Genomic DNA, 13909 nt, shown 5'->3' on the forward strand with positions numbered 1-13909 from the left:
ACACAAAAAGCTCTGGGCTAATTATCCACAGGGGGTTAGAGGAACTCACACTCAATAATTTTGAATGATTACACCCACTATGGGGTGGCAGGATGCTGGAGAGAAAAAAAAAACTAGAAATAGGTCAATCTCTTCACGTATGGGAGCTAAATTAATTGATAGTCATTGCATGTAATAAAAATGTTAATTGTTGGGACATGGCAGTAGTAGAAGCAGATTTTATTTATAGGCTATGTTGATTTATTTTGTCTCCCTCGCAGACTGGCCTGCTTTACCTGGCCCACTCTGCCCCCTTGTGGCTGTTTACAGACATTACAGCTTGTAAATCCATTTCAAAGGGAGAACATCTACTGTAGATTGCTGTGAAAGCCACAAAAGGTCACATATGGTAAAGTTCAGGCTTTCTTTCTTTGACATAGATTTATTAAGACTGTTTTGTTCATCTTTAAACTTAGTAATTCTTAGCATTTATTTGCCATCATTGCAGTCTAAATGCTAGGGCTGTGACAATAAGCTTTTGTCCCGATTTGATTCGATTCTGAATATTTGGGTGCCGATTCGATTTAAATTGCAATTCTCACAATTCTTCGATATTGCTGATTTTTGTAAATTAAAAACAACAAAAAAAAAAAACGTTGAAAACTTTTTTTTGTTTGTCATTTTTCTTGATTTCAATGACAAAACAACACAGTATCCAGATCATCATTCTGCCGCTGTAAGGTCCAAGAAGACAAGTAGAAAGATCAATAAAAACAAAAAAAAAATGATAAAACTTTTATTGTGGATTATTTTTTATCTATTTTTTTTTTTTTTTAAAAAAAGGATTTTTTTAACAAAAAAAAAATCTATTTAAAATTGTAAAGCAAAAAATCCCGATTATAAATTTTTTGATTAGATTTTCCCACCCCTACTAAATACACACAGAAAGTTCAAACCTCTATATAGACTTGTTCAGTAGCTGATTAGCATCTGAATGGTGGAAAGGGGAGTTTTAACTGATACTGAGCATGATACTGTTAATCTTGTGGGATTTTTTACTCTATTAGTCTGGTCTGAAAATTGGTGGCAGTTTTCTGGACACAAATGCACTTTTGATGTCAGAGGACAGTGGTGTGAGGGACCGAGCCGAAAAACCAGAGAAGCACAGGGAATGTTTTTAGAAAAATATAATGTCTACATTTATTTAACAGAAATAACAAAATAAATCTTTCAGTGCAATAACTTTGGGCCCATAAAAGAGGTCAAAGAAACCAAACGTCAACCTAGGTATTACCATAAGGAACTCAAACACTAACTGACCTACCTAACTGACACACAAGGGACACATATATACTGGCTGATCAGGCCATTCTGACACACAAGGGGGGGAGACAATACAATACTATATACCAACTGTAACATAAACTTAACTTATCAGAAAGTGTTACATATAATCAATTAAGACAATAAACTAAACAATCTGAAATACCTAATAATACAAACCAACTGACAAACAATCAATAGAAAAACCTAAACCCCTCCTATACTTCCCTCCTATAAAAAAAAAGATGGTCCTGCCCAATTAGGCCTCAGCCTGATTTAAGGAGCTCCAGTGCAGCCAGTACTCTTCTTTGGCAGGCTTGGGAACACCAAGGAACTGGCAACTCAAAAGGAAAATATATTAACTGAAAGCAAAGCAAATTAATAAGGTGACAAACCAAATTAACAAGGTGACAATATAAGTTAACTAAGTGTGTGCACCCAGTTAGTCAACCCCCTGTCAACCCAGCTAATAAAAAAATGAAAAATGAAAAAGTATCTTTAAAGTGTTTACATAATTAAGAAAAAAAAAAGAAAGTTACCAGACCTTTACTGGGTGGCAGCTCATGCTGCCCTCACAAGTGGACAGACTGGTTGGAGATGATGGAAGGACAACAGTAACTTAAACAACCACTGGCTCCGACCAAGGTGTAAAGAATGCCGTATCTGAACACACAACACATTCAGCAACAATGCATCGTATTCTATAATATAAACTGTAATACACACCCTATTCATGCACAAATAATTCTTACTCATAATTGAAATCAACATATATATTTGATTATCTATAATACAAATCTTCTAGTACACCTCTATCCACATAATCAATTAGTTTACTCCATTACACATACATTTGTATTTATTATACTTTTACCACCAAACCCTTATAATTATGATTTATATAGATACCTGTACTTTTGACAAATAGTCATTTATTAATAAAAGCAGAGGAGCTAGAAGCAGAAAACCACCCTAAGGTGTGACTTCTGTCAGCTATCACGAGAAACTGAGGCTACTCTTCATGCAGGCTCATCAAAACTGAACAATAGAAGAAGAAACAACGTCGCCTGATCTGATGAGTCTCCATGTCCGCTCTACATTCAGATGCTAGAGTCAGACTTTGGCGTAAACAAGATGAAAGTATAGATTCTGCCTTGTAGCAAAGCTTCGGGCTAGTGGTAGTGGTGTAACAGTATGGGGGATGTTTTCTTGGCACACTTTGGACCCGTCAGAACCACCTGAGCATGGTTTAAGCCTTCCAGAGTATTGTTGCATGTTCATCCTGCCATTTCTTCATCCCGTTATCACAATGCATCTATTTTCACCGGCATACAGCTGACAAATCTGCAGCAGCTGTATGATGTCATATTAACATGGACCAAAATCTCTGGGGAACGTTAGCAACACCTTGTTGAATCTATGCCATGAAGAATTTAAGCAGTTCTGGTGGCAGAAAGTCTCAGTTTCTCTATGTATTCATATGGAAGGAGTGGTGTAGTCCAGGGTATACGCAGGTATACAGAGTATACCCACTTCTCTTTCAGTCAGCATTGAATTATACCCACTTCTAAACTCCCTGAGATGCTGGTTTTACAGCTACAAACGTCCCTACACGTGTAGCTACGTCACCCAGCAGCTAAGCTAAGGTTACCTTTGCTACATTGGTGCAATTAGCCATCAGCTGCATTAACTTTAGCCTGAACATAGACATAATAAAGCTATATATATATATATATATATATATATATATATACGTCTATGAGCGTCTCACTAGTCTGTGTGCCAGTATTGGTTTAGTCATTTCATAACTCTTCCTCCTTGAAACCAATGAGCAGATATACTGATGGATTTTCTTAAGTAGATAATAGTTTTACATGTCACTTTTTCTGAAACAGTGTTTTTCTGGACTACTTTTTTTCCCCTGTTTTTAAAACAAGGACTAAAAATTGAGAACATACCCACTTCTTGATGGACCACTATACCACTGTTTGGAAGGAACAATGAAAGTTAATGAACATTTCAACGCATCAGATGGTAGTCAAGGGTTAATCCCCATCTGTTGATCCCAAAAGATGTTAAAACAGGAGTTAGAATAATAAAAACAACAATCTATTAATAAAGGAGTCCAAGCCAGTACTAGCAGTTTTACCTAATAAAGTGGCCGATGACTGTGTATCCTAAAGCAAGGATTCTCATTCCTGGTCGTTGAGGGTCGGTGTCGTGCAGGTTTTCCAAGTATCCCCACTGTAACAACACTGCTATTGGGGACACTTGGAAAACCTGCAGGACACTGACCCTCAAGGACCAGGATTGAGGTTCCCTGTTAAAAAGGCTTTCCACTTTGGTCTTCAGTTTCCTTGATGGGATCCAGTTGCCTCTGCTCTTCGTTAACCAGCTCATGTTCGTTTTCTTGAAGAGTGTAAGGTCAAGTTTTTTCTGCAATTTGAATGGCGTCTTCTTTCAAAGTAAAACAATGATCAAGAATCGTCCAAGCCGCTAATATCCATGTACACATACCGGGGAGGAACCCACTTTTATCATTTTGCAAGGAAATTGCAACCATATTTAAACCTGCAATAAGGCTACAGTGTTTTTAAATCAAAAATTTATTTATGTTTTGTTTATTGGTGATCTGTTTTATTTCTTGATATTATTTTTTGTCAGACAGGACTAACAATCAGGTGTTTGGATGAGAAGTGTGGGTGTTTTGGTTCTTTTGTCCCCTCTGTTTGTTTGTTCCAGCTACTGTGATAAAGAACCTTGTTGAAGTTCACGGTATCACATGAAATTTAGACTATGTAAAGTTCCTGGGAGGACACAGAACAGTCTGGCCTTCAACGGCCTCGGAGTATTCAGTAATTCAAGAAACAGTCATTCTTTATCGTCCTCATGCATGACAAAATGTTTATTTGGTATTTCTCAACATTAGAAAAGGCCCAAAACTTAAAAACATGAAAACAAACTAACTGTACACATCTTAAAATTTAGTTCAAGTCAGTTTAATTCAGCTTTATTTGTACAATAAAGTCATCCCAGGGCACTTTAGACACATCAATTCAGGCCAACTCATAATAAATAGCTTGTTTAAGAAACCAACAGATTACTTCAAATCCTGACTTGATCCAATTCTCCATCCTGATCTGCACAAGGTGGCAAAACATACAGCAAATATGAAAAATAATGTACAAAGGCATATCTACCACTGTGGTCAAGACATACAGTGTTTCTCAAGTGAAATAAGAGCCTAATAAGGAAACATAAATAAATAAATGTATTATTTATACAGCACTTTTCATATAAAAGCTGCTCAAAGTGCTTTGCATAATGAACAAAAATGATGAAAATATATAAGCCATCATGTATTCAAGTTAAAAACATTAGAATTCCTAAACATTATATAAGGAAAATAATACAGCTGATACTGAAATGAATGGAAATTGACAAAAAAAAAAAAAAAAGAATAAATTATTAAATAAATAGATGGAAATCTTGACAATGCTTTGGAATTAGCAAAAAAAAAATAAAATAAAATAAAATAAAATAAATTAAATAAGTATCATGTTGGGACCCATAAACTAATATGTTGTTGAGCCACCCTTTGAGGCGTTCACTGCAATCAACAAAGTGCTCTAAATGGTCTGTTAACAATTTCTTTTATTATTCTTTTCAACCACAGTTCAAAAGCAGCACCTCATTTCACTAAATTATTATTTAGTGAAACTAGAGATATAAATATTCTGCATCAATAATATTTATTTATTTAATAATGAGTTTGTGCAATTCTGATTAAGTTATTTGTGACATTTAGTGAAATTATTATTTTAATTTATTGTTACTTTTTCAGTTTCCAGTTATTTAACAAACTATTGTAAATGTATCCCTTTCTTTAATGGGAGGGTCCCAGTCCACTAAATCATCACCGCAGCTCACAAGAAGAATGTCACCAGTTTGAAGCAAACCAACTTGAATAATGTTTCAATAATACAAATATCTGACAGTTTTACTGTTATTTCATGTATTTTTCTAATATCTTAATTTTTCATTTAATACTTCCTATTTTTACTCATATTTTGTATTATTGTCAAACAGGCTACACATTAAGTTTGGGTGTTTTTTGTTTTTTTTCTTTAAAGCATATTTGATAAAATAAGTGTTTTGTATTGTATAGAAAAAGTTTTAATCTCATCCATTTATTTTTAATTCCATCTTATCGGGTGAAAGCCAGGAACCCGATTCAGCCCATTATAGGACATTACTGGAGGCAAATGAGACAAACAGCTGCTAATTCATTTAATTAAAACATGGAAAGAGCTCACATATGCATAGGAAAAGCACGAAAACTACATGCAGAAATGCCCAGGCCAGGGTTCACACAAGGTTTTTCTTTTTTTGTTTTAAGAAAAAGGTGCATTTTAATCTAATATAACAGAGGAATCCATCAGTCATCCGTTTGAGTTGCATTACTTGGGGATATTTTTGACAGAGGAGGTAAAGAATTAAACAAAGTCCATTTTGAAAATTAATATTACATTGTCTGTTGAAAAGTGAGAAAATTAACGGATAACATTAGAGATTTTCACATGAAGAAAATCTTGCAGAAAATCTTACAAGCTGCTACTAAAAACAAACAGGGATGTTTGTTCAAGAGATGCTAATACTGCTAACATATTGTGTCCAGAATTTCGAACTGGGATCATGAAAAATCAATGTTTTACACATATAACTACTCATATGCCACTACATGAATCCCTCAAAAATCCAGGGCCCAAAAAGTTCTACTAACCTACCACTGCAAACTGTCAGAAGGCTAGACAGTGTTTTAGTCATTGCTGGAAGAGATTTCAACTTCATTTAGACTGCCATAATTATTGATTAGATAGAAATTATAGAATGGATTCTATAAGTTCAAGAAGCAGAAATGCACCAACTCATTATTAAATAGATAAATAAATAATATAAAGATGCAGAAAATTTGTATCTCTACTTTAGTGCTTCCACCTTGTGGTGTCTTTTGGAAGTGCAGCCTTATTTTAAAGTATACCCGGATCATTTGGATCTTTTTTTTTTTTTTTTTACAGTTTTGGGATAAAATTGTGTCAAACATTGCAACAAAAGAAAGTTGTTGAAATAAATCACATCTTCATTTCTGAAAAAAAAGAAAAGAAAACAATAACATAAGCAGTGCATATTAGGAACCTTTGTAAAAATCGAGGTCACACTGTAAAAACATGTCCAGTATAGTTGTATATTTCCAGTTGAGAATTTTATTATAAATTGCTTTTTGATTTGTTGATTTTGTGTCCAAATTTCTGTTTATTTTCAAAATGTGACATCATAACTTTAAGAAATCTATTAAATCCATCCATCTGTTGGTTCCTCGCAGCAGGGATCTGTAAATACATCTGAAGAGAAAATAGATGGAACTATAATTAAACTTATGTTTAATCAGAACCAGCAGCTACAGCTGAGATGAATTGGACACTGTGACCATGAGTTAACAATCATTTACAAGTTATTAAATAATAAAAAAAAAAATAAAAAAAAAGATCTTAATTTTTTAATAACTCGGTGCTCAAAGCAATAAAACCCCACTAAACGTAGAAAGTCCCACAGCGCCTTGGTCCTGGTCCCGCTCTTCCACTCCCCCCTCCGTGGCGCTCTCTGCAGAGACCCAGCCTGCTGCCATGGCTGCGGACGCAGCCGGCCTGAGTGATGCGACAACCGGACCTGCAGACTGCACCGAGATGGAGGAGCAGCGGGTAAGATGCTGTTTGAATAGTGCGGGACGCTGTGTCCCCCCTCTCAGCGGGAAACCTCCCAAGTCGACGCGGTCCTCTGGTTGCAGGCCTTGTCTCGGTGCTGCTGCAGCGGGATGAAGAGAAACTCCGTCGGATGCAGGCTTCCAGCTGCAACAGCTTTCTGATTCCTCCTGTCGGCATCACGTAAAGGCTACAGCTACATTATAAAAGCATAGGAGGCGTTTTGATGAGGGTTATAGCTCGCGTGGGGGAGTGAGGGTGCGTCGCGTCATCCTCTTCTGCTGCCACATCGCTCACATCCTGCGTGACGCGCTGATGTGACAGAGAGAAGTGGAAGTGGAGGGTCGGCCCGTGCACTGTGCCTCGGCTTATAAATACTCTGCTGCTGGTTACTCTTGAACAGTTGGTCTGACTCGCCGCGTTTCGCTGCTGAACCCACGCCTGTCGAGCCTGTTTGGGTTTTTTTTCTCTCCACTTGGCGGTGACGCAAGTTTGCAACAACTTGGCAAGCAAGGTAGGAATTCTTCCTGATCACCGGAGCAGAGCCCGCCTCGAATGAAAATAGAGGCTTTGTTGTTCTGATTTAGGTCAACATCCTAATGAAGTGTTCACCCAGAAGAACATGCAGGAGTACAGCGCGCGCTTCCCTCTCCTGTTGGGATGAAACATCCACGTTCACGCTCTGCAACGCGACAGAGCCGCGCACACTCACCTGGTCGTTTTACCATAAAACACCCATTCAAATACAAACACAACCAAACTGAGGGCACAAAAATGTCCCTTCTTCTAAGTAATAAGACAAATGCTGAAGGCTGGGAGAAATTCTAGGTGAAGCACGCGCTCTTAACCCGAACTGAACCTGTTCTTCCACTTTGCGTTACGCAGCTGAGATGTTTATGTCAGCTGATGTTCACATGCTCTTTAGTGGCAGTCTGCAGTGTGTGGACTCACTCATCTGTCGCTCTTCATCCTCTCCACTCCACTCTTGTCCACGTCTTCTGTTTGGGTGAGTTTTTGCCGCGGATTCTTCTTGCCCGTCCTGCGCTTCTCTCCATCTGGTGCCGTATCTTCATCTTCACATGGAACACTGATGGATGCGAATTGGGCTTGAAATACTTCAACATATATATATATATATATATATATATATATATATATATATATATATATATATATATATATATATATATATATATGAAATATATTAGATTATTTTTATAATATAATCTGAAAACTAGGAGAGCTACAGGCTGGTTATACAGAAGAAATGGTGAAATGTTTGCAGATGTAGGCTAACGTGCCAAAGGTCAAAGCAACCAAATATACTAGATTATGTAACGCAATCTTCCTAATCTCCTTGGAAAAAAGAGAGATTCTGGATTAAAAAGAGGGAGTTAGTAGTAAAGCCATGAAAAAAAGGCTGTTATTAAAGATTAGAAGAGCAGAGGGTTGTTTTTAGGACTCCTACTTTTGTCTGCTGAAGACTTGCAGCGTTGTAGAGACACACACAGAGAGGCTTTTTCTGCTTTCTGATTGAAATTTCTTTGCTACTTTTGAATTAAAGTGCAAAGTTGTTTCTCTCCCTGCTTGCTTTATTTAAAAAAGCCCACATAGTTGGTTCTTCACGAGTGGTTTGGCGACTGGATTACAGAAAGAATGACTTGCTTTTCTCCACCTATGTTGCAAAGCCTTTTCACCACTCCTGCTGACAGAGCTTCACATTTTGCAGAGGATTTAAACTCACTCAAGTCAAATGTTTTTATACTGTAAATCATATTGGTCATCATTACCAACAAGCAATTTCTTCACTTAAAGTTAAAATAATATTTTCCGCACGGATGAGACAGATTTCACATCTGAATTGGACGAGAAGAACAACAAGGATGCACAAAACTAATTAGTTTAGATCAAGTTATTTTGCTGCTTTAAAGCAGAAGCACTCCATGCTTGGATACGATGCACAGAGTTCATCACATTCAACCAAAGTTATTGTTCAGACACAACAGTTTCATCGAATCTCAGTGGCCTTGCCTGGAAAAAACAAAGAATCATTGCGACCTCTGCGCAGCCTTGCACCAAATGCACCAACACCTACGAAATGTTGCAAGAATCAGACTTGAATAACCTCGGTGCAGCTTTTACAAACTTTTTGGGAGATTTTTGATATTTATTTTAACAACAGAAGCAACCATATAATTACTGCAAGAAGCACTGAGGTTGATGTTAAATTTACTGCTAATTTTATTCTTTCTTTTCAAATCATCCCACTCTGAATCAAAGAACAATGTGTCTCTGGAAAGAAGCTTCTAGTGAATTAACCTGATGTCCTTCATCAGCCAAACGGCTTCATAATCACTTGCACAGATTCCTTCAGTCGAGCCAGTCAGGTTGCCAAACATACCCCTGTTGGAGCCCTAAAATTTGTTGGTTTTAGATTATGGCTTCATTGTATAGTGGAAAAATATGTTAGCTTCAGTTATTCCATGAGGAAAGTTACAGCTTCCCTCTGTGAGAGACATGTTGGAGCCGGTACTTCTTGACCTTCAGAGGAATTTCAGTCAGGAGGTTATTCTGCATTGTCAAGACATTACAGTCATTTTTTAAACTACTGAAATACTTTTGACCCAGTTTCCAGCTGAAGCAGTATTTATAGATCATCAAAGCAACATCTGAGGGACACAAAAATTATTTATGTAGTTGCAGAACTAAGTGCAATGTTTCATGTTCTGTCGCTCAGAAAAGTTCATCGCTGTGGCTCTGAACTGATTTCAGATGCAGAAAATATGCAGAAACCTCATGATACATGTGCGTTGAGACTGTAGTAAAGGACAAGTGCATCAGCTCATATGTCATGTCTGTGGTCTGAAACTTACGGAGATCTTTCAGAAAGATCTGGGTCTGCTTTGCTGCTGCTGTTAACAAAGTCTTTTCTTCCTTCCAGCTGAAGGAGGAAAACATGAAAGCTGACTTGGAAGCACCTCTGCCGGCTGCACAGGGTGATTTTGCGATCCGTTGCCGAGATGTATGTCGGTCATATGGCAAACTGAAGGTCCTCAGTAACCTGAACCTGACTGTACCACAGGGACAAATGTGAGTGGAATCAACCTGGTTATTTTAACAATGTTTTCGCTCTTTATTTAATCAATCAAGTCAACTTTGCTCAGAGTGAAAGTAGAGGTATCAATGGAGAAAAATCTAAGTGCTACATAAAAGAACCACAGGCAATGTAGTTGTTCTTTTTCCACTCAGCATGCACATACATTTGCATTTTTTTGGGTGAGGTGCTGAAATGCTGCAGCTACTTGCCCTATCTTTTGTAATGTATCTGCTGACTGATCAGTTGCCAAACATGTCAATTTCCTTCTAGGCGGTCACGTTTTCACCCTCAGTAAATGAAGGAGTGTTTGTTTTGCATCTTGAATCTGAAAGAAGAAAATCTCTCCATCTCTCCAAAGGGCAGAGAGAGTTTTAGGTGACATTGCAAAGAAAGTATACAGTCTGTTATCTCAGTGATTGTTCCGCTTTAAGATCCTTAGAAGAGCTTGATTTAAAAAAAAAAAAAAAAAGTAACTCTTTTATGTCTGTCATTTGTTATTTCAGCATGGGAGTCTCATTATCGCTGGTTTACGTGCCATTTTTCACATAGCTCTGCATTCCTTAAGGCTTAAGTGACAAACAAAATGAGAAAGCGGGAAAAACAAAAGCCATAAGTCAGAAATATGTGTATAACCTACTCAGGTTGGAGTTCATGTTTGTGAACAAAATGGACATAATTAAAAGTACAGACACAACGTTTTATTTAAAAAAAACCCTTGCAGGGAAAGTTTGTATTGGCAAAACAGATATGCTGTAAAGTACAGGAGAAGATAAGAAGCATGGTTACATGTGATATGGTTATATGGTGATTCATTCATAGCTATAATATATTTGAGGTATTTAATATGAAACTGTGAGTTTCTCAGAGCTGTTATTTGGATCGACACAAGCACCACCTTTATGCTCTTTGTGATATTACTGACATTGTGTTTTTGGCATGCTGTGCTTTGTTAGACAGCTGCTCATTTTAGTCTATCATTGAATCAAAACAGGATGTTATGACAACAGAAACGATAAAATGAAAAGAAGAGAAACAAACTTCCAGCAGGGTACTTTGTAAGTCTGTTTTTTTCCACTTAGTTGTCTTTGCAATATGGATAATAGCAGATAAATTAAGCCTGTTTCCTTTTGTGGAAAGGTTTTGTGTTAAATGACTTATTTTGACCTCCATATGAAAAAGAAGATTTACAACATATCTTAATGTTTACGTTAATTTTAGGTATGACTATCCTCAGATTGGTGCTTGGATGTGAAGTTCGAGGACTGTCAAGTATAATACATTAAAAGAATAGTATAGATAAGACTCATATAGTCATAAAGCTATTTAGCTTAGCGGAGTTAAGCTCCAAAATTTAGAGCAATTCAAGGCCAGTTTATTTCATTACTTAAAAAATACTCAACTTTTTAACTCCCTTTTGAGGTGAATTATGTTTCATGTTTATTCTCTTTAGAATGTATGTGAAACAATAGATAGTTTACAGTAAGTTGTGTACTGTGACAGTTTATTAAATACAGCCAGAACAAGATGAGTAATTAAAAAACTTGTGCATTTTCCCTTTCTGTGTCATAGTTTCAGATATTACTCAAATTGGAGCTTTAAAAGAAGAAGATGATATGTAGTTTATTTCTTGACTTAGAAACAAGCTAAGCTAACTGCTTTCTTTATGCTTGTAGTCTTTATGCTAAACTACAGCTTCTTTTCTCAGCTTTAGATGCAAAGTTTACCGTAGGTTCAATTTAGTGAAGGTTGATGCTCATCTCAACAAAACTCCATGTACAATATGTGTATTATTAATATTTTCAACATATCACAGCTTAAAATGGTTTAAACCAACTGTTTCCTTTGACATTTTATGCTAATTTAGCTAAACTCAGCTAACTGACTTAGTTGCATATACATAAACGTTTGTTATGTTCTTTGGTATCTGAGAGATATTAACTGTAATTTACATGTTAAAATAAAACTAGTCAGGCTATAGTTTTTATTTAGCATGCACATGGCAACTTTAAGAATTGGTTTTATACTTCATTTGCTTTTCGATTGCTATTCTATTTAGCTAGTTTGTTGTTAATCTGCGGTAGATTTTTTTTTTTTTGTCTATGTTTCTTACGTTTTATTGTTTTAAATCATTAAGTAAAAACAGATTTTTCTGTGTGTAGAAAATGGTAGTCAGTTACTGACTTGTTTTATCTTAGACTTATTAGACCGGTGGTGTCCAGCTCCGGTCCTTGAGGGCCACAGTTTTGCAGGTTTTCAATGTATCCCTGCTCAGATACACCTGACTCAGATTAATGAGTCATTGTGCAGAGGTTCATAGGCTGTTAGATTAATTTAATTTGAGTCACGTGTGTTGAAGCATGAATACATATCGATTACTTGCCTTTCAGATAACAGTTCAGCAGGTTTGTTGTGCTTGATGTGAAAATATTCCTGATTTTATTTTACAGCTACGGCCTTTTGGGACCCAGTGGATGCGGAAAGACCACACTTCTCAAATGCATTGTAGGAACCCTGAAAATTTCACGTGGCCACATCACCGTACTGGGGAAGCCACCTGCATTTCCTGGTCATGATGTTCCAGGGAGGATGGTTGGATACATGCCACAGGTAGTTTGCAGATTCTCATTGAGCGATTTGTGCTAGACTACACTTTTTATCTCTTTTTTTTAAAGAATTTATGAATATGTGCTCCACCTACATGCCCTAAAGTCTTTACTGTCTGCCTGTCATGTTGTTCTTTCTCGAGTTTGTTCACTCATCATTCATCATCATTAAGTCGTGGCATAACAAAAAAAAGCCTTTAGTTCCCAGTTACATTCTCAGCTGTCTTTTTTGTCGGTTTAAGCTTTTTAGTGTGCTTCTACATAAACTTCTAAAACACAGTGTCCAATGAGCCATGTATAGCTCCTTGCTCCAGGGCTTCTGTAATTTAGTCTTTGTTCCTGGGCTGCATGAACCTGCAGTGATCCTCATTACTGTCAGCCTGGATACCTGATGAAGCCGATAACACAGAGGGGATGTATTTCCCCTTGTGATAACCTGAGCATTGCATGGTCTACACGGCGAGTTCTCTATGACCCAGAGAGGAAGAAAGGCTACACCTCGAATATATCCCGCTATCTGATGTTAATTACGAATAATTACCTTTCTTACAACACAAATAAAGGTGATTTCTATTTATAATATATTATAAAATATACATTAATACTAGATCCTTTAAGAGATAGTATTAGAAATCAGATGTTCTTTTTTAGTTTGGTTAATAAGAAAATTTGTCTTATTTGCGCAATTTTGGAAAATCTTCAACACAACGACTCACAAAGCAGTGATGTCTGCTATTTCTAGTTATCTGACAAGAGAAATCCACAGATGAATCAGGCTTTATTCACTAAATATCAATTCAGACCAGTATAAATGGTTTTGGCTGAAGTCTGCATTAGTTTGATGTCTCTTCACTGAAACCACGAGACAATCTGAAACAAAGCTGTGTTTTATGTTGCACAGGAACTGGCCCTGTACAATGAGTTCACCATCAGTGACACCTTGACCTTTTTTGGACGAATCCACGGCCTGACATCAAAGGAAACGCAAGCACGCATGAACTTCCTCATCGACTTCCTGGATCTACCACAGAAGCAGAGCCTTGTCCGAAATCTCAGGTAAACCCACCTGCAGGATTGCTGATCACCTTATAGGCAGGAAACCTCCACACAAAGTTTAGTTTTCTGATACTAACTGAACTAACCAAATT

The 13909-nt window shown here is 36.9% G+C and overlaps 1 protein-coding gene across 1 annotated transcript in view; it reads left to right on the forward strand.

Annotated features, from left to right (window-relative positions):
- Positions 1-6983: 6983 nt before the first annotated feature.
- abch1 (ATP-binding cassette, sub-family H, member 1) overlaps positions 6984-13909 on the forward strand; it is a gene marked incomplete at its 3' end in the record, with an annotated part of 36429 nt that continues 29503 nt past the window's right edge. Inside the window, exons 1-4 of the mRNA XM_079248440.1 lie at positions 6984-7061; positions 10003-10151; positions 12606-12765; positions 13663-13817. Coding sequence (XP_079104566.1) covers positions 6987-7061; positions 10003-10151; positions 12606-12765; positions 13663-13817 — 539 coding nt within the window. The 5' untranslated portion in view covers positions 6984-6986. The remainder of the gene's footprint in view (positions 7062-10002; positions 10152-12605; positions 12766-13662; positions 13818-13909) is intronic.

The sequence above is a fragment of the Telmatherina bonti genome, assembly GCF_933228915.1.
Source record: "Telmatherina bonti genome assembly, chromosome: 11".
NCBI classification, from domain to species: Eukaryota; Metazoa; Chordata; class Actinopteri; order Atheriniformes; family Telmatherinidae; genus Telmatherina; species Telmatherina bonti.